Genomic DNA, 21,285 nt, shown 5'->3' with positions numbered 1-21,285 from the left:
GTGATCGATGACCCACTAGGCATTTACATTTACAAAGCAATTGCATTTACATAAGATAGCTCTTACCAAGAGCCCAAAAAGGCACAACTATAATACATATATAATAGGGAGAGTGCCTATTCATCACCCACTTTTACAGTGCCTTCCAACAGGATGGACAGTTCTAGGAATTGGTATATAAGGGGAGAGAGCCCTGTAAAATTTATCGCTAAAGGTAATCAATGAGTTCCAGCTAATGCGCTCCACACCTCGAGGTGAAAATATAACAAAAGTATGGGGAAAACATATTTACTCCGTAAAGTTTGCTGAATTTAATTTGTGCTTTCATTGATTTCATTTAATACAAAGATTATATAATCAGGAAGTCAGTAGCAATTGAGAATACCAAGGCCAGTCTGCGCCCATCAGGGCATTTTGATAATATCTAGGAAAGGCAGGAGATTCTCATTTAATAGAATTGGAAATGCGACATATATTAGCTTACAGAAACTTAATCAGTGTGATCAAATTAAAACGGGCCACTCAGACATACCATGCTGATTAAGGCACTTGCAAACACTCCACAATTATCAGAGATTTGTGGTGTTAATGATTTAAACTCAGGTTTTTTCTCTGGGGATTCAGCCCTGGACCTTTTTTTTTTTAACTAGACAATTAGAAAACTCCATCCTTTATTTTGAAAAATGTTGCAATAGTATTATTGAGATTAATTCTCAAAGAATGCAGAATAGTAAAGAGCATGTGCTGCTGCTTAGTTTTTTCTTTTAACAGTCAATGACTTCTCTTTGGGATGACGATCATTAATCTCAAAGCTTTAGCTCTTGGGTGTGGTAATGAAGTTTGGCAATGGTAAAGTGACCATTTTTAAATGTATCAGAGGAAAACTCCACTTTTCTGCTTTCTGCAAAGCAGCTCTATGTTTTACTTAAAGGCGTTTGCTTATAGCCCTATTCCAAAACCACTTTGAGTGAACTGGCTTGTTGTCCTGGGTAGCAGACTACAGAAGTAGGCCATTTCTTTAAATGTGTTCTTAATAGACCATTATGAACATTAGCTTGGGAGATGTCAATTACTCCTCCCCCACTTTAAAGCCCATCTTCCCAACCGACCACCCTTAAAATGCAGCACTAGTTAATTACCTGGAAAGGATCTCGTGTTCCTAGCTCCATTATTTGTGTGAATAGTGGTGATGGGGGCTTGTCTAGCTATTTGTTTCTCCTTTAGTCAGCAAAGCCAGTCCCTACATTAACAGCAGAGAAAATGGAGATTCAGAGAGGCTAGGTGACTTTCTTAAGGTGGCAGAGTTAACAAGGATCAGGTCTGCGGCTAGAATCCCAGTCTTTCAACTTTCAGGGGTTTTTGTTTTTCTCCCATCAATGCTTGGGCCCAGCCCAGTCTCAATTAGGACAAATACCAAGTCATTGGAATCTGCCTTAAAAGGATGGTGTACTAAGGAAAAAGCCAGTCAGTTAATGAAGATAAGGGCTACTGTGGGGATACAGCAGAGGAAGGTGAAGAGGAGGGGAGGGGAATTGCGTGCTGAGATGGGGGAGGAGGTCTGACTTCCAAGAGGCCTGGCAGCAGCCTGCTATGGCGAGATGGTTAGAACCAACATCCACCAAAAGCACGACCAGGCTATATTTCCCAGACACCAGTTTGGAAAGGCAGGGACAAGTGATGGGTTAAAATAAAGAGGCCTGGGGCTTCCCTGGTGGCGCAGTGGTTGAGAGTCCGCCTGCCGATGCAGGGGACACTGGTTCGTGTCCCAGTCCGGGAAGATCCCACACGCCGCGGAGCGGCTGGACCCTTGAGCCATGGCCGCTGAGCCTGCATGTCTGGAGCCTGTGCTCCACAATGGGAGAGGCCACAACAGTGAGAGGCCCACATACCGCAAAAAAATAAATAAATAAAAAATAAATAAAAAATAAAATAAAGAGGCCTGTGGGGTCAGAGCATCCCAGAATCGCTCCCTGCACCTGTCTGTAATCTCACAGGCTCAGGGGAAAGCCAGGAGTCCTACAGTTGGTTCGATACCCAAATCCCCAACACAATTCTCTTTGTTTAAAATAATCTTGAGGGTCTTTAAGATTCCAGGAGAATTTATTCATCTGTTCATTGAAAACATAGGGCTAAGTCATTTTAACGTTTTCACATATTGAGTTACAGTGCGTTAGTGTTCTACCCTTGCAATAAGATGAAACAAGAGAATAGGCGGTCTTTTCCAGAGTGTGTTGCAGACACTTTATTCTGTTTCCTATGGACAGTTTACAGAAGTGTCTCATATCAGTGCATACACTAAGAGCACGATGATGTACTCTGGAACACTGTGGAAGAGAAAAGAATTCCACCTACTCTTCCTTAAGGAGCCATAGCCGTACATTAGCTGGAGACATCAGCAAACAGGGGGAAAGTGAACAATAAGAATGAGAGCTGTTACTTCCAGAACTTTGTCTTTTATTATGCAGCATGCACACTCCTCCAGCTGCGTCTCTGGTTGCACCTTCCTTACAGAGCACACCACTCTGTTCCTTGGATTCTAGGTATCTGCATCTATCAGCATCTTCTCTACTTGAAAAATAAGATGCTTGGGACTTCCCTGGAGGTCCAGTGGTTAAGACTGTGCACTTCCACTGCAGGGGGCACGGCTTCGATCCCTGATTGGGGAACTAAGATCCCATATGCCGCGTGGTGCGGCCAAGGGAAAAAAGAAAAAAGAAAGAAAATAACATGCTTAAGAGCAGTGACTGAATCTGTTTCTGTTTCAGCCATGCTTTCTCCACCTCCTCCCCTCCTTCTCTCACATCTACCTCTCTACTCCCACCCACCCCCAGCATCTGGTACTGTGCCTATCACATACCAGATGTACAATATTTGCTGATTGACTTAACGAACACATGTTAGTGCCTGGTTAAATGATAAATGGATATTGTTCAAAAGGGGGAAGGGATGCTCTCAGGCTGCATCAGGAGAGACGTGAAGGAGGAAGACGCATATTAATTGTGTTTTACAGTATGAGTAGTAGCAATAATTCCATTTAATGAGCACCCATGTGGACCAGAATATTTGCGTAAGTTATCTCACTGACTCCTCAAAGGATCTCTAGTAGAGAGAGGTCTAATTATTATCCCCGTTTTATGGATGAGGAAACTGAGGCTCAAAGACAATAAGTAACTTGTCTAAGATGCTAGAGCTGGGATATGAACCCATCCCTAATCTAACTGAAAGAGTGAGCTCTTTCCAACAACTAGGATTTAGACAGGTGTAGACAGGTCATTCAAGGTAGGTGCAATGGGGGAATCCCCTGGCTGTCCAGTGATTAAGACTCTGCGCTTTCACTGCTGAGGGCCCAGGTTCTATCCCTGGTCGGGGAACTAAGATCCCACAAGCCACATGGTGCAGCAAAAAAAAACCAAAAAAAAACAAACAAACAAAAAAAACCCTTCTGAACTCTTAAATCAGAATATACCAAACACAAGTATTTAATACTGTCCTGAGGGACTTCCCTGGTGGTCCAGTGGTTAAGACTCTGTGCTTTCACTGCTGAGGGCCCAGGTTCAATCCCTGGTCGGGGAACTAAGACCCCACAAGCCACATGGTGCAGCAAAAAAAAAACCTTCTGAACTTTTAAATCAGAATATACCAAACACAATTATTTAATACTGTCTTAAGGGACTTCCCTGGTGGTCCAGTGGTTAAGACTTCACCTTCCAATGCAGGGGGCACGAGTTCGATCCCTGATCGGGGAACCAAGATCCCACATGCCGTGTGGCACGGCCAAAAAAAGAAAAGATAGGTGCAATGGTATGAAAAAAAATGGAATGTGGCAGACGAGGAGACCAGTATAACCAAGGGGAGGGCTGGGCTAATGATGACACTAGATAGTTGTGATAAAGCTGAATTAGTCAGTGAACATAAAATAAAACACTAGAGAGTGAGTTTAAAACTTATAATAAAATTGTATATAGGATTATATAGAATACCTACAATGAGTAAATATTAGAAAACCTTCCAAGCCTTCTAATGGCGTTCAAAATAACAATACAGACTTTAGCCTAAACACCCGCCTGAGAATGTTTTCCGGGAGAGGATGGCTTAAGCAACTAAAATAATCCTCTTCCCAAAGCTAATGGTCTTTTCCTCTCCTACAGGTTTCATTACAGCCTAGCACAGAGGCCAGTTTAAGGAAATGGAGTGGAAATAGTGTGTGTTCATTTAGTCTTCAGAGCAGAAGCCAATTGGGGAGCATTACTCAAAATCTGTGGCATTTTTTTCCCTCCAAGCATTTCAGGTTCAGCCTGGGTTTAGGGCTGTAATCTAGAGAACAATCACCTGTCAGGCTGGTTCCTTTCATCTGTTCAGAGCAATTTGGCCATAAGAAGAGAAGTATCTCTTTTTTCAATTTACTTCTTCTTTTGTTTTTTGTTTTTGTTCTTAAGAGCTTGCAGAATTGAGAAAGGGGACTGCCAGACTGCCCAAAAGCCAGAGCTGCTTTGCCTGTCATTGGGGAGCTGGGGAACGGTGGAGAAAGGCTGGTATCCCATACTCTGCTCCCCCAATATCCTCAGGCTGGGTTGGACCAATGGTTATCAAACTCATTCTAAGCAGCAGGGCTTTAAAAAAATGAAATCTAGTCAGACCCCGATATATATATATATATAACAGATTAAAATGGAGTCACTCAGGAAGAGGTAGAGTGGAGGCCTGGAGCCCCATCTACTTATTACTTTAGACTCCCCATTATCCCCACTTTCAGCAGGCTCTGAGGTCCTGCTTCTGAACCCAAGAGCTATTCAGAACGTAGATTGAAAACCGCTGGACTACACAAAGGAAGGATGTGGTTAAGTGCACCATGATGGCTCTATGAGCCCAAGTAGCTTCTTTAGACTTCTTTTTAGCTCTTTTTCATCTGTTGGAAGACAAAATAGGAATAGAGAATGGTGACAGAATGAACAGGTAGATTCCCCACCAGGAGGCATCTGCAGACGGGGGGAGTGTGGGAGGGAGAATAAACCTTTGTCTTGGTACTCCTATAGCTTAGCACAGAATGCCTTGTCCATTGTAAGCATTTGGTAATGAATGGGAACAATGACTCCAACTTTACAAGAATGATGAAAAACAAGTCAACAGCCATCCACAATACCATGCATTTGTTTCTTCCTTGCCACCAAGTGGGTGACACAGACCCAGATATTCAGGTAAAGAAACCCACGGCCTCCAAAATGAATGTGTTTACAAGGACAAAGCTGGCTATGTCTAAGTAGTCCCTGAAATGTGGATACTAAAGAAGGAAAGTAGAGAAATGAATATTTGGTGTCACACCAGCCACATGATTGTGAAAAGGCATGATGGCCTGTGGGGTAACAGGGGCAACCGCAGCAGACCTGGCAGAAGGAGAGTCAACATTCTCAGGGAAAGAGTCTGAACCTGTCAACTTTGCTTACGTGGAGATACACTTTTGTCCAAAGTTCCTGAAAACACTAGAAAGAGTGTATGTGGGACTAACTATTTTTTGAAAGGTCTTTAGAGACATGCTATTGCTTGTTTTCACACCCTCCTAGGGATGCCGGGGGAGTGACGAGAAGGATTATCTGCATTTCACAGAAGGAGGAGCAGTCTTGGGAAAGGGATGTGGGCGGGTAGAGGCAGCAAACTATTTTCTGACAAAGATCACAATTGAAGCAGGTGCCCTGGTGCCTACTGTGAAGGCACAAAATAGCCTGATCACCCTGGAAGATTCCATAGGCATGAATGGGAGAAACGAAGGTAAACAGGCAGAGGCTGAGTAGAGAGCATCTCATGAAAGCCCGTGGAGAACATGTCTCTTCCTCAACGATGAGAAAAGAGGACACTGTTGAGGCCCTTGGAAACAAGCCCAGCACTCTCACTTCTGTCATTATGCTCTTTGATGCCAAAAAACCAAAACTCTAGATTCCGAGGCTTGGAGAATCACTGCCCCCAGCTCAGGTCCACAAGCCAGCCACGCTCAAAGCTTGTCTCTGCTGAGGTGCCTGGACATCCACCCTGAAGGGGACCTTTGGGATTGGATATGATCCATGCCACGGAAGCAAGTGATGAGCTCTCCTAGAACCAACGTCAGGGGGCAGTTTTCAGCTTAAATGAGAAAATGCATTCATTTAAAGCACTTAGAATAGGGCCTGGTGCTTCGCTGATGTTACTGAGGTTACTTGGTTATTACTCTTGGGGATTCATTACCAGCCCATTGGTGACCATCCCAATGAACTTATAGAGCATATATCATTATTTACAATCATGATAAATATAGTCATTTTTTGCTTCACAGTCACTCTCTAAACTTCAAAATTATGTTCAGCATTTTGTAAAAGTTTCTTCAATTTTCTTATAAAAACTTTTAGCTGGTGTTAGGGTGCAAATTTGTTTTCCTTAAAATAAAATTATTTGACTAATTAAAAAAAAGAATAGGGCCTGGTGCGTAAGAAGCACTCAACAAACGTTACTGCCTATTTAAAAATCCTGGCCCTTGTCATAGTTGGCAGTCTTTTACTGCTTTTGTTGGGAATGAATTCTGTAAGTTCTCTACCTGCATGTAAAGTACGTTTTGCTTTTTTTTTTTTTTTGGTCAGGTACCTAGAATTATTTGACTCAAATTGAAGAGTAGCCTGCTCTTGGGCTCTATGGAGTAGGGAAAATTATTTAGGATTTAGAGAAGAATGGGCCCTGGTTTCATTCATCGCTCTGCCACTTACTATCTATGTGGCTTGGGGCACAATATGTCATTTTTCTCAGCCTGAGTTTTCTCATCTGTGAGCTGTAGATATAATTCCTGCCTCATAACGTTTGTTGATAACAGATGAGAATGCTCTTTGCAAACTATAAAATACTATAAAAGTAATGGGTTCTTTTTAGTATTAGGAATTTGGGGCTTAACCAGACTTGCTTCCCTCCCGCCTCACATATATCCCCCAATTCACTCTGAGAGTTGCAGACAGTGATGGCCAAACATGTCTCAGGTCTGCCAAACTGCATAGAACTAGTTGACACAGAATAGTCAATTGACCGTTTTGATTAAATTATCCAGCCAATTCAAGCAGTTCATTTTCTCAGTTGTCCCCATCTCCATCCACAATCAACCCCACTCAAGTGACCCAAAACTGTGGCTTGTGACATCATATAAATATATCCTTCAAGCAACGTGATGTTCTTCTTGAACCATCTTCACCACCCAGGGATGCTAGGTACCTGGGAATCAATTTGTGCTTCAAATGCATGTGACATCTTAATCATCCAATACAAATGCTACTTCAAGCAAGCAATAACAGATGGTGGCCTGAATTTTATAGCATCACCAGCATTTTCTGGGCAAAATTTATAGTTCAATCATCAGTGAGCTGAGTCCTGCCTCATTTTTTTTCTGTTTAATCTTTAGCAAACAACCATTCTGAAAACCCAAAGCGTGTGCTGTAATGAAGCAATGGCCATTGACCAGTAATGTAGTATGTATTTCTGTCCACCCCACTCCTCCATTCTCAGATTGTGTGCACCCAACATACATAGTAAAGAAAGTGTCAAGGCCAGGTGTTGGTGTGGGGGTCCCAGGGAAGAGCACCTTTATCTTCAAGTTGAAATACTAACAGGAAGATGGGATTTCACGACATTCCATGGCCCTTGAAGAACCTTCTACCTACTCAATACTCTTCCCTCCAACTAAGGCCTCCAGCAGCAGGACCAGTCTTCTGATCCTTGTGAATGTAGGTCTAATATAGTCCCTCAAGCATAAAGGGCATCTTCAGAAAGGATGGATGAACTCAGCCTCGTGGGACAAGCCCAGACACGGTTGGAGTCTTGGCCCCATCATCTATTACCTACGTGACCTGGAACAAGTCAACGTCATCTCAGATTCCTTGTCAGTAAAAAGAGCTAATAATAACCTTTGCTTTATAGACCTATTGTAATGATTAAACAAGATAATATTACGTAAGGCACTTTGCACAATGCCTGACACATAAAAAGCACTCAATAAATTGTAGTTAATAAAAAGCGTTATTATATATTTGCTATATGTGAGGAATGGTTCTAATTTTTAACTGTATTACCTTATTTAAATAAAATAAACCTTTCCTCAAATGTCACCTTTCAGTGAGGTCTTCTCTAACCATTTTATTTAAATTTACTAATCTCCTGTCTGCATCACTCCTTATCCCTCTGCCTTGCCTTCCCCCCTTATAAGTTATTCCCTTCTAAAATACTATATAGTTTACTTAATTGTTTAATGACAGTATCCCTCCACGAGAATGGGCATGAGGGTAAGGAATTTTGTCTGTTTTTTCTTTGCTGTGTCTCCAGAGCCTACAATAGTAGCTGGTATCTCATAAGTAATCAATAAAAGTTTTGAATGAATGAATAATTGAATCCTCAAGAAAATCCTATGAAGCAGACACATTAGTATCCCCTTTTTACAAGTGAAGAAGGTGATGCACAGAGAGATAAAGAAACTTACCCAGGGAAGGGTTGGGATTTTAAAGCAATGACTTGGCTCCAGAGTTTGCCATCTTAACCACTATACCACACTGTTTCTTTTAAAGAACTCATGCAGGGAGAGAGGGGGGAGAGGGGGGAGGGGAGAAGGGAGAGAAAAGAGAGGGAGAAAATACGAATGAGAATAAAAGGGAAGAGTGTATGTTATTCTATTTTTCATTTTGTTTTTTGCTTTTTGTTTTCCTCCTCCTCCCCAGGATAGTATCTTTTTCTCTGATGAAATTTCTGTGCAGTACTTTGGGAATCTAGCTTTGACCTTTAGATAAAGGCAGTGATCATTCATTTGTCCCCAAAATATCATCTTTAGAGGACACTTCCATTGTCCAACTATCACTCCGTTGTTTTTATGTGTCTTTTTTACAAAGCTAAACAGGTAGGAATTATTTACACACCAAATAACTCATAGCTATTCAATACCATACTAGAGGTTCTAGCCAGTGCAATAAGGCAAGGAAAAGAGGCATCCATATTGGAAAAGAAGAATTAAACTGTCTTTACTCACAGGTGATATAATTGTCTATGTAGAAAATCCACTGGAAACTTCAAAAAAGCTCCTGGAACTAATATGTGAGCTTAGCAAGTTTGTAAATATAAGACTGGTATACAAATATCAATTGTACTTCTATATCCTAGAAATCATACTAAGTGAAGTAAGTCAGACAGAGAAGGACAAATATCATATGATATCGCTTATATGTGGAATCTAAAAAAAAATAATACAAATGAACTTATTTACAAAACAGAAACAGACTTACAGACATAGAAAACAAACTTATGGCTACCAAAGGGGAAAGGCGGGGGATAAATTGGGAGTTTGGGATTGACATACACACACTACTATACATAAAATAGATAACCAACAAGGACCTACTGTATAGCACAGGGAAGTCTACTCAATATTCTGTAATAACCTAAATGGGAAAAGAATCTGAAAAAGAATAGATACTTATATATGTACAACTGAATCACCTTGCTGTACACCTGAAACTAATACAACATTGTAAATCAACTATAGTCCAATATAAAATAAAAATTTTATAAAAATAATGGAAACTTGGGGAAAAACAATTAGAAGTTAAAATAAAAGGATACTATTTGCCATAGCATCCAAAGTATGAAATAGTTAGGGATACATCTGAAGAAGTTAGGAAAAACGTGTACACTGAAAGCTACAAAACACTGCTAAGTGAAATTAAAGATCTCAATAAATTGAAAGATACACTGTCTTCATAGCTTTTAAGACTGAGTGTTGTTAAGATGTCAGTTTTTCCCAAATTTGATATATAGATTCAACACAATCCCTGCCAAAATCCCAGCAGTTTTTTTTTCTTTTTCTGGAAATGTACAGGCTGATTCTAAAATGCATATGGAAATTCAAAGGACCTAGAATATCCAAAACAACTTTGAAAAGGAAGAATGAAGTTGGGAGACTCACACTATCTGATTTCAAAACTTATTATAAAGCTAGAGTAATCAAGACAGTGCAGAACTGGCATAGGGATAAAATATTGATCAATTAAGAATCTAGAAATATATATATATATATATATAATTGATTTTCAACAAATGTGCTAAGGTAGTTCAATGGAGAAGAGATATTTTCCTTAAGAAATGGTACTGGAACAACTAGATATCCATATGTGAAACAAAACAAAACTTTGATCTCTATCCTGCACCATATGCAAAACTTAACTCAAATTGGGAAACTGCCCTAAATGTAAAAACAAAACTACAAAACATCTAGAAGAAAACATAGGTGAAAACCTTTGCAACTTTGGGTTAGGGAAAGACTTCTTAGATATGCTACCAAAAGCATAATCCAGAAAAGAAAAAAAATGATAAACTGGATTTCAACAAATTAAAAATTTCTACTCTACATTTAAATGCTTCTACACTCCAGATTTTTAGTCAGTGTTGGATTCATAGTAATTATCTGGATAGCACAATAGTTTTGCCCTGTGTTTCCATCCTCTTTTTTAAAAATTAACTAATTTATCTATTTATTTTTGGCTGCGTCGTGTCTTCATTGCTGGGCGTGGGCTTTCTCTAGTGGTGGCAAGCGGGGGCTACTCTTCCTTGCGGTGCGTGGGCTTCTCATTGTGGTGGCTTCTCTTGTTCCGGAGCATGGGCTCTAGGCACGCAGGCTTCAGTAGTTGTGGCACGCGGGCTCAGCAGTTGTGGCTCGCGGGCTCTCTAGAGAGCAGGCTCAGTAGTTGTGGTGCATGGGCTTAGTTGCTCCGCGGCATGTGGGATCTTCCCGGACCAGAGATCGAACCCGTGTCCCCTACACTGGCAGGCGGATTCTTAACAACTGCGTCACCAGGGAAGTCCCCCCATACTCTCTTAGTACTGCAAACCATAGTGGGCCATGTTTCACTGGTTATTTGTCTGAAAAACAACATGTTTGGCCTGGAGGCATTAGAAGATGCCATTGATTTAGCCTCTGTAATTCCTTCAGCTCAGAAAGAGCTAGGCTGAAAGCTAAAAATATTGGGGTATAAAGGCAAGATGGAGCATTGATAGATAGTTGGATGAGGGAGGAGAGAGGAAAGGAAGGAGGAAGGGAGAAAGAGAGGGAGTTCTAGATGGAGAGAGACACGGACTGCAATAGGGAGACAGAGACGGAGAGAGATGTGTTACTCAGAGGAAAACGGAGGAATCCTATTTAACATCCCTCTTCTTTGCATTCCTAGGCCTTCTCAAGTGAGAGAGGAGTAGAATTCCAGCCAGCACCTGGCAAGTGGACGTAACCCTGAGGTCCCCTGGAGCAATGCCAATGAGAGTTCTCAACCATGTATGTCACAGAGGAGAAAGGAGTTATTGAGGACCCCTGCTCTAGAGAGCAGCACGTTGCGTCTGTGATTTTGTGCAGCAGGTGAGAAGGGAGAAGAATGACACCTGCCTCCTAAGGCTCCATTAGCACAACACCCTTCTTGACTAAGCTGGAGAACCAGGGTCAGCACGGACAGTCAGATATTTAGGGGGATTTATGATGTTAGTGAGTATACTCTACATCCTAACCATCACAGAGATGCACGTGTGCCCCCTAGGGAATATTTCCATAACTGGACTGTTTCTTCCTGGATCTTCCAGTAATTTCTTGTCTCAATCTGTGGGCATTAGTTATGTATTGCCAGTGGTGCTGGGGCGTCTGCTTCCCCATTTCTGGAGCTGGCAAAGCAGATAACCAGAGCTCTGACTTGGTCAGGATCATGCTGGCCAGGTCACACTGTCCCCAGCTGCAGTATGTTGGCAGCAGAGGCAAGCATAATCACTAGTTGACATTTATTAAGCACTTGCCATGTGCCAGGCACTAGAAGAGCCTTACTTGGATTTTATTTTATCCTCACAACAGCCCAGTGAGGTAGGTACTAAGCTAATCAGTGATAGAGCCAGCATTCACATCCAGGTCTATCTGACTCCAAAGCTGATGTCCTTTCAAATACACGCAAGGCTGCATGATTAATTTATTTAAAGAGATCTTTGAACAGCCCCATCTACAGTTGGTTAGCACTAGGTGAAACCTCAAAATATGCCAAGCCTATGTGTTATTTACCCCTTGTTATTAAAAGTCCTTTTCAAATGTCTTATGTTACTTTCCTGCCTAATTAATGAGTATACTTTCTGGGGTAGATTTGACATTTTTGTTGTGACCAAAAGTCTTGCACTATCCTGGCTGGCGAATATTGGAGGGAAAAGGCAATTCGGCTATAAATGTACTGATTCTCAGGCACACTCCACTCCAAGTTGTTCTTAGGAATACATTCTGACATTGGCTTATGTTTTTGTCATTTGCTTTTTTCTACAAAGGAGCAACAGCAGAGACGGAGGGGGAGGGAGGGAGGGCGTGGGGAGAGAGAGAGAGAGAGAGAGAGAGAGAGAGAGAGTGTGTGTTTGGGGCTTTGGTTTTTCACAAGCTTTTGTGATATTAGACTTAGTCTAATAGCTAAACTAAGGCACAATTGACATCATCATCACATCAAACTACAGCACTTATTTGAAAAGTTCAGTACTTGACCATTTGATTGCTATGCTCATACAGCATACCACCAATGTGAAGTGAAAATACACACACACACACACACACACACACACTCTCTCTCTCTCTCTCTCTCTCTCTCTCTCTCTCTCTCTCTCTTTCATACACAGAGGCAAAACTAGGGGTTTTAGTGGTAGTCACAGCCTACTGTCTTAGAAGAAATACAGGGCTCTCAATGAGAGGAAATGACATAATCATGAGATCATAGTACACAGGACATGGACTCCGGTGATGCACATGTAAACAATTCAATCTGAACATAAAACTGCACCACACTGAATCCACACCGAACAAGCAAGACTTCACCTCTTCTCTCTAAAGCAGGAAAGTTTTCCGTTTGGGTCCTGCCAACCAAAACCAGAGGACTGTTGGTGTGTTTAGTTGATTTATGAAGCGATGTGCTCCTGACTCTGCTCATCTAGAGACTGCTGAAAAGATAAACAGGCCTGTCCATTATGAGACAATTTTGGCAAAAACAGCTTGGAATCAGTCTTCCTGTGGCATCTGCTACCAGGGTCGGCTCTGGATAGAAGTGTAAAGTGAGTAAGAATTGACTTGACCATCTCATATCCTCCTTCTGTACTCCTTTTTCTCCATTTTAGCATCCCCTCCCCAGCTTAATTCATTTAAGCCAATATTTATGGAACTGAACTCAACATTTATGGTATCGTCTACCAGGCACTGTGCTTGGGTGCTCTGCCCTGGTCCTGCAATATTCCTGGCCTTCACCAGTATTTGAACATTGAACTTGGTCTTTGTCTTTCCATAGCCTGAGCCTATGTGAAAAACACCTCAGGCTGAGAGGATTGATTCATTTCCAGCCTCATCTGCAACTGCCTGCAATCTAATTTTTAAATTGATGCCTCTGAATGTTATACACACACACACACACACACACACACACACACACACACACACACCCTCAGCCTTGGTTTTCTGGTTTGAAGGAGAACAGCTATAGTGATCTACGAGTTCTCTTTATTGCTTTCTTGATGAAGGGGTGTGTTAAAGGCTCGAGATAGCTCAACAGTAATATTGAGAAAGGGTAACTGTCCAAACACAACCAAAATGATGTTATTTTTGAGAAAAAGTAAAGTGTTTGAAAAGCACATGCTGTTTCCTTTCATCATCACTACCCCTACATTTTTTTTTAAGTGGAATGATTCCAATTTCTCCCCAAGGGCTCCATTTTCACAGAGGCTAACAGAACCCACCCACACAGGTATGGTAACGTACAAAGGGCACAGCACTCAGCTGGACATCCTGAGACCAGGCTCCAAGCCTCGTGTGGTGCAATTGGCCGAAGTGTCTTGCTATCTGGGAGCAGAACTGCAGCACACATTGCCGTAGAAAGAGCACAGGACAAGTATTAAAAAACCAGGATTCTAGGCTGACCTCTGCTATGAACTAGATGTGTGACTCTGGGAAATTGACTGACCCTTCTTGAGTCCTTATCAGGTCAGCAAAAGTGTTGGTCTCATGTGACGTGTGAACATGTTCAGGTACAAAAAGAAAATCTGTAATGGCTCCTTGTGGCTACCATGTATGCTCAGTCTTGACAGTTTAAGTGCTTGCTGGGAATAACCCAATGGATCAGCAAAAGGATTGACTGTGGCTTGATGTGTCAGACAGAATAACAGATTCACATTATCGAAGAGAACCAAATCAAATATGGTGGCCTGGTCTGGCTGGTCTCTGATTAACCTCTGCCAAACCTATGCTTCCTGATCTCAGTGGTATGGCTCTGCACTGCTTTTTATCCCTGTCCTGTCAATTTGGCTCACTGTTAGCATAGAAGAAACTGCATGTACCTCCCTGAAAGTCACTGCCAGGGTAGTCTGGCTCTGCTGCTCAGACATATCCCATTCCATCTGTTCCTCCCTGAAACAGAGGGCTGGTACCCAGCTTCAGATCCAGGCAATAAAATGGAGCAAGCAGAATGACACAACTTTCACACTGTAGGTCTCTTAAGCTACTCGGCATGCTACGCTGCATGGCAGTTGGCCCCAAATGGATTGAAGTTGGAAAAAAAGACAGAATTGGCCATTCAGTTTTAGCTCTGACCTCATCCACAACTTTAACTTGTTTTTTTTATCAACATTAAAGGACTCTGTCTGTCTTAGTGACTAATTTGCCTTTTCCTCTTCTGACCTGGCCGTGCCTCCTGAGGGGTAAGTGGAGAAAATGAATGGGTTCAAGGGTCACTTCTCAGAAGCCTTCGTTGATATCCCCACATGACGTCTTCCCCATCAACAGCGCCCCATGACTGCCTCACTGTAAACGCCATGTCGCCATCCTCTGTCCTCTATGAAGACTGAGTTCCTTGCGGGCACCTATCGTATCTTGCATTTGTCTCTGTGGCCCAGGGTCTAGCACGAGGGCACAAAGTCAAAGCTCGATAGATTTTACTGATTGTTATTACAATTATTGGTGCTAAAGAAGGGTTTTACCAAAATTGTTCATTGGGAGACCCCACGTAGGCACACAATATCCTCTCCAAGCCTCAATTTCCTCGTGTATCAAATGGAAATAATAATAGTGCCTACTTCCTGAGCTTTTGGTGGGTGAGAATTAATGACACGAATTGTATCAAGCGCTCGGGGACAGAGGTTGGCCCATAGCACTCACTCAACTCATACTAGTTGTTACTATTTTTAGTCATGAGGTATATTTGAGGCAGCTTGACTTGTCTTCAAAAACAGAGGAGGCCAGTTTCTTTCCAGAGAAGAAAAGAAGACACCTTCTGTCTCCCAGCCTGTATCTGGACTCAAAATAACAGAGGAATTCTTAAAAACTGCTATCGCCCTGTCATGAGGCCAAATAACATGAGAAAACCCAGCAGAACAGCACCCACCCTGGATGCTGTCCACTGTGAAAGGCACTACGGGGAAAACCCCAGGGAGCAGAAGCCCACCTAGCTCCCTGCCTCCCCACACACACTCCCAAACCCAGAAGTAACCACTGTCTCTGAACTATAACAACACACGTGCCTAAACGTTGATAGACACTGTTCTAGAGAGTGTGGGAAAATGCCCCCCCGGATAGTCTCACCATATTCATGGAAGGTCAGTACTGCTGCTGTTGACAAAAATATCCTGAGGAGAAAATGTGCAGAAAAGAGTTAAAAAAAAAAAACCCAACAACTTCCCGCCAACTGATGGGAGATAAGAGAAAGGGAAACTGAAACATATCCTTGAAGAGAATACTGTCTATTGGAGAACTTTTTAATCTTCATTAATAATCCCCGAAAAGAAAGAAAAATTGTAAAGAACCAGCACAATCTGTGAGTCACGCACATGGCAGATAAAAGACACCTAGCTCAGAACGTGCGGGAAGGGAGGCCCTCACCACGGCAGAAGTTTGGGAGGTGTCCAAATCCAGCAAGTGGGATATAAGATCATGTTTATCTACTTAAGAATGTATTTATGCAGGCCTCCTACTGTTAACAAGCCCGGTATGGTATTAGCTATGCGTTCTTTATGTCATCTGAACTCCAATTCTACCGACTGCTCCACGGGGACTCTTCATTCACAAGGTAAGAGTCTGGGTTCCCGCAAAGCCAAAAGAAACAAAACAATGCTCCTTTCAAAGTGCAACAGCAATCACAAACATCCTTAATTATACATGAGGGTCTAATAAACGGCGACTGTGCCCTGCAGTTGTCAGCAGGACAGGTGTGTACAAGATACCCAGACCAGGGCCTGCCGTTTCTGCAAGCATGGAGTTCAAAGCGATTCTCCAAGGCTATCTCTGTTAACCGCGGGCGCATGCTGATGATGAATTGGGACTAATTTGGAAACATTCAGCTGCTTGGGAATGTGTGTATCAATTCCCTTCCTTCATAATTTATTCAGCATTTTGATTGTGGTGCTCAGCAATAAATAACTGAAACGAGTTCTAACTGCTCTGAGATTTCGTCTTCTGTCTTCACCACTGCTTTTGATATTCTCCAAGATAGCCCACATTCAACTTTATATGCAAACCTGAAATGGTATTCAGGAGGAGAAGGGAGAAAAAAAAGGGAGCCAATAGCTCTTTCACTTTGGGAGTTGAAAATAAGATCATATTCAAAGTGCAGCATTTATGGTCCAATGCTGAATACATAAAATATATGACCGTTACAAATTCACCTTTCATGGCAAAGCCATGCTCTTGTAGTGATATATCTTACTGCTAGATTAGAGCTTTTAGCATGATGAAGGCATCTTTCATCTTCTCCTAGATGCAGGCTGGGTTCTCCTTTGGGGATGTATTTTTGCCCGTCACAATGCCCCACAGCCCTGAGACAGAGGGCTTACAAGAGGACCCGAGTCATTCACCAAAGGGCTGAAGCCACTTCAAAGGGGGAGCGCCTAATTGGAGGTATGCCATCTGCATGGGATCACACTGTTTCAGACTGCCATTCTCTGCTGAATCCAAAGGGAGAGGTCGGCCAATGTTGCTTTCTGGAATCAGCCCAAAGAGGTAAATCTAACATCACAAATATTCAGCCAATACAAGTTTTTGGCAATAACAAAAAGACAGTTTGGGGTTAGGTCATGGTACAGGTTAGTCGCTAGGAAAAGAATACACATATCATGTACATCAGTGACATGGTTACAATGCAAATGTAATTAAACCAGGATAGTTATGGAATGGCTTTCTAGATTCTTCTAAATCCACCCCAAATCTTAGTGTATGGATCAAAGACAAATTTTCATGGATTTTGCAAATCATAAAACAATTGATCAGTGCCGCTGCTTCTTCTTTCTTCAACTTTTGAGACTCATAGCCCAAATCTTGCATTGCTATAAGTCTTTACCCATCACAATCAGCCCTAAAAGCTATCTTCCCAAAGCCATCTCTTGACTTCCCCCTCCCTCTCCTCCCCCTTCTTTAGTTCTTCATGCACCCAATATTCCTGACACATGCCTTACTTATTTAAATTCCCCAGTGACTAGCCCAAAGCAAAGCACACAGAAGGCATTCTGCAAATCTTTGAATGAATATGAATGAATGACAAAATGAGGACAGTACATGGCTTGGTGACAGCTATGTTGGATGCACAGGGGCACTTTTCACTTACTTCCCGTTCTTAGATGTGTTCCGGGCCTTTGTGGATGACGGAGAGTTGGCGCCTGGATTAGTGTTTGGAGAACCCCGTCTATCCTTACTATACCCACAGAAAGAATAGAAAAATATATACAACAATGACCACAGAGACAAAAAGAAATTAGTTATTTCATTTAAAGAATTTCAAGGCGTCTCTCTTTCAATATCTTAATCTCTCTTCTCCCCCCACGCCCCCCCGTGTGTGTGTGTGTGTGCGCGCGTGTGTGTGCGTGCATGTGTCTCTCTGTCTCTCTCGCCTGTCAAAATAAAGCGTGATCTTATCCAGTGCTGTCCTTCAAAGGTACAGAGAGTGGGAACCATTGGTCAAGTTCAAAGAAAGCTATTCTTTTGGCATTCAGAGCTTGAGCTGGTGGATGCCATTAATGACAGTGCCACAGCCCAGGCCTCAAGAGAGGCTCTGGCCAAAAAAATTAACTAGTCTTTAACCTAAAATCCTTTATTTCCTGTCTCTGGGTTCTCTGTACTTCAAGTTCAGTTCTGAAGCTGCTGACTTGTTGTGAAGTATGTGGATGCCAAATGACTTCTAAAAGTCTTTGGGAGATACTATCAGATAAATTAATAATTTTCACTCATAATGTTAACATGGGAAGGCCGTGAATTCAGATATTCTTTCAGGTGAAGCACCACCTGCTTCATGAGTAATTGAATTTAGATCTGCACCTTCAATAACTCCACAGCTTATGTCAAACCTTGGAAACAATTACGAAATAAATCACTAGGAAGGTCTGCTTAATCTCTTCAGGTTAATAAACGCAGACAAATTAATCACTTGAAGGTAAACAAAAAGGAATAATTGATTGGAGGCTTCTTGATTACTTTATTCTATTTTCTTTATCAAACTATTTTTACCATTATCTTCAATTCAGCTGCTCTGCCTTGAAATTATTACTTTACTTCATCTCCAGATTTCCATGGAAACCAGTTCAAAGGCTTTTCCCCCACTTGATGATGTGTGGAATTATTTATCCTGATTTCATCAAAAAGAATTTTTTTTTGTTACTAACATCTACGTCAGCATAACCTTTTACAAAAAGTGAAGGTAAAGAAGAAAAATGCATATCTTGGCTTTCAATGAGTATAATAGAGCCTTCCAAAGGCACAGAATATTGCCTCAGAGAATGTCAAAGAGCTTTCCAGATATTTATGAATCTTTTAAGTACCTCAGAAATAGATGCCTGCAAGTAGCTGTATTTAGATGTGGGGTGAGGTAGGGTGAGAGGGTGGGTCACAAAAGGTATTCTGCCTCACATCCATCAGCTTTAAGTGGCTACGTGGATGTGACTGGAACAAGAGATAATCATGGGTTCCTGGCGATTGCCAAGGCAATACAGATGTGTGTGAGCACAGGGCTAATCAGACAGATAGCGAAAGTTCCAGCAGGTAGGATTCAGTGTCCAGGAGGGCTCCAAAGCACTCCTTTGAAGTGGGAGTCACCAAGGTGAGCGCCAATCCTTCTGCTGGGGTGGGTGGCTCTGGAGAGAGTAGGCGCACAGTCTGTCCCCCAGGAGATGTCAGAAGCCCGCTGAGACGAAGTGCTGAAGAACTCATGCAGCACTGCCCCTGCCCATCCACGCTGACTTCCTGGCAAAGAACTCCTTAACCATCCCTGGGACCATAGCAGCTACCATCCTCATTCAGAACCCCCCTCAGAAACGAAGTGATAACTGGACAAAAGACTGGAACTCAGAAGAATTCATAAGTGTCTCTTCCAGAAGGCTGCTGCAGTCTCATGCAGAGGATGAAATACGCTGTGTGTTGCAAAATTCAAGTGAGTCTCAATTCCCTCACTTCCACATTCAGCTCACTGGCCACTGAGCCTTCCGCCTCCCACCCCCTCACTCAAACTGGAGGCAGTGGGAAACTTTGATGGAAGCCTTCTGAAACAAGGGATCTTTTGATCTTGCAGGCTGCTAGGTTCAGAATAGTAGGTGGTCACTCAACACCCTGTCTCCCGAGTCACTAAGTTCAGGCATCCACGTTCTTTTGAATAAAAGACACCCATTCCCACTGCTGTATTCCCAAGTCTGTGCCTTGCGAGCCAAGGGTCTTTAAAATCTGCATGACAAGTGACCCTCTTTAAGCTCAATGCAGGGCACCGCAGGACATCTGGGAAAGCTGTCAGCTGGCCGTGGCGACCTTATTAACAGCTGCTTTGCAGGTGGGAGGAGGTGGTGGTCCTGGAGCAGTCTTCCTTTAAGTGATCGAAATAAGGACCCCCTCTGACCAAGTGCCAAATCCTTTAAGGGCAGATCTGAGTGGAATAAACACAAAACTTGTTCAGAGAAAAATCACAGACGGAAGGTACGGCACCAAGACTGGAGGTGAAAGTAATCAAGTAACTCAAAATGTTTGTTCCGTGCCAATAGCCGATCCACTGACAGTGGCAAAAGGTATCTGAAAGTGGGGGAGTGGCCAGCAGAATGGTGGCAGGCTTGGATCCTAGGAGTTTAATTCTGTAGATGTACTAAGGAACTGTTGTATAGAAAGGTTGGCCTAACACTGAGGGAAAAGAGCTCCCCCTCAAAGTTCCAGGCTGAGTACGTAAGTCTGGACAAGATGCTATGATTCTGAAACTTTGAGAAAGAGAGACCCCAAGTTTTCCAGAAGTGCTCCACGAGAGAGAAAGAGAAAATCTTGCAACTGCAGACTGTCTGGGAGCCTCAGAGATCTGAAAAAACATGGGTCAATGATCCAAAGATTAAGATGCTGCCGATGATGCTGACCACTGAAAGAAGCATGTGGCAATCCCAGGGACTTACAGGAATAAGCCCTGCCTGCTTTGGGGATACCTGGATGATAACTTGGGGGTATATGAGATTGGGGGGGCTGCCTGGAATTAGACCTAGTTTCCAACTTACACATCTGAAACAGGCGCACCCCAGTTGTCATTATTTTGTCTGTCTCTAGACGACTTGTCAGCCCTTTTGACTTTCATCTCCTCTTTGGGATATTAAAAGCTATGGCCTGAAATCCCAGGGGGCATGGATCCAGGCTTCTCCCACTCCTTAGGAGTAGCTATCTTTTTCCTGGGGTAAGATTCTTTCCTCTCTCCCTCCCAAGCCAGCCTCATCAAAGACCTATGGATACAATTCCAGGTGGGTTCCTGATAGGAAAATTTAATGAATGCCAGCACTCGCTCTGCCTGTTTGGTCGGCTGTCCATCAACATGTATCGTAAACCATTTTCCATCGGCTCCACAAATGTCTCCAACACCAGAAAAGTGAAAAATAAAATCCTGCAGTATTATGCACATTGTATCCAGGTGGGAAAACTGTGACTAACCCAACTCTTCAGCATTTTCAAAGTGTTTCTGATTGAATAATTTGATGCTGAAATGGCATCCAGGGTACTTAACCCCAAATGGCAATCAGATCCACTCCAATCTGGATTTTTCTCTTAGGTCAGAGAGGTACTTGAGGGAGAAGAACCTAGCAGTTTCAAACACCCTCGACTCACTTTCTTGATGGGTGGCATACAGAAACTTCTGCATTTCCGGTAGTACTTCGTAAGCTCTTTTTGGAATTAATTCGTCTCAGACCCATGAGAAATAGTTGTGTTGCTCTAACTAAAAGAGCACTGAATTTTTTAAAATTAATTTTCAGGGCCCTAGGAATTTGAAA

At 42.5% G+C, this 21,285-nt stretch overlaps 1 protein-coding gene across 2 annotated transcripts in view; it reads right to left on the bottom strand.

The window, feature by feature from the left end:
* Positions 1 to 21,285, bottom strand: part of HS6ST2 (heparan sulfate 6-O-sulfotransferase 2) — a 288,368-nt gene that overhangs the window by 21,022 nt on the left and 246,061 nt on the right. The window contains exon 4 of one of the 2 annotated variants that reach the window (XM_060137873.1): positions 17,619 to 17,705. The exons of the other annotated variant lie outside the window; for it this stretch is intronic. Coding sequence (XP_059993856.1) covers positions 17,619 to 17,705 — 87 coding nt within the window. The remainder of the gene's footprint in view (positions 1 to 17,618; positions 17,706 to 21,285) is intronic. 2 annotated transcript variants of the gene reach the window in all.

Source organism: Lagenorhynchus albirostris, chromosome X (genome assembly GCF_949774975.1).
Source record: "Lagenorhynchus albirostris chromosome X, mLagAlb1.1, whole genome shotgun sequence".
NCBI classification, from domain to species: Eukaryota; Metazoa; Chordata; class Mammalia; order Artiodactyla; family Delphinidae; genus Lagenorhynchus; species Lagenorhynchus albirostris.
This window is presented reverse-complemented; position numbering and strand designations above follow the sequence as displayed.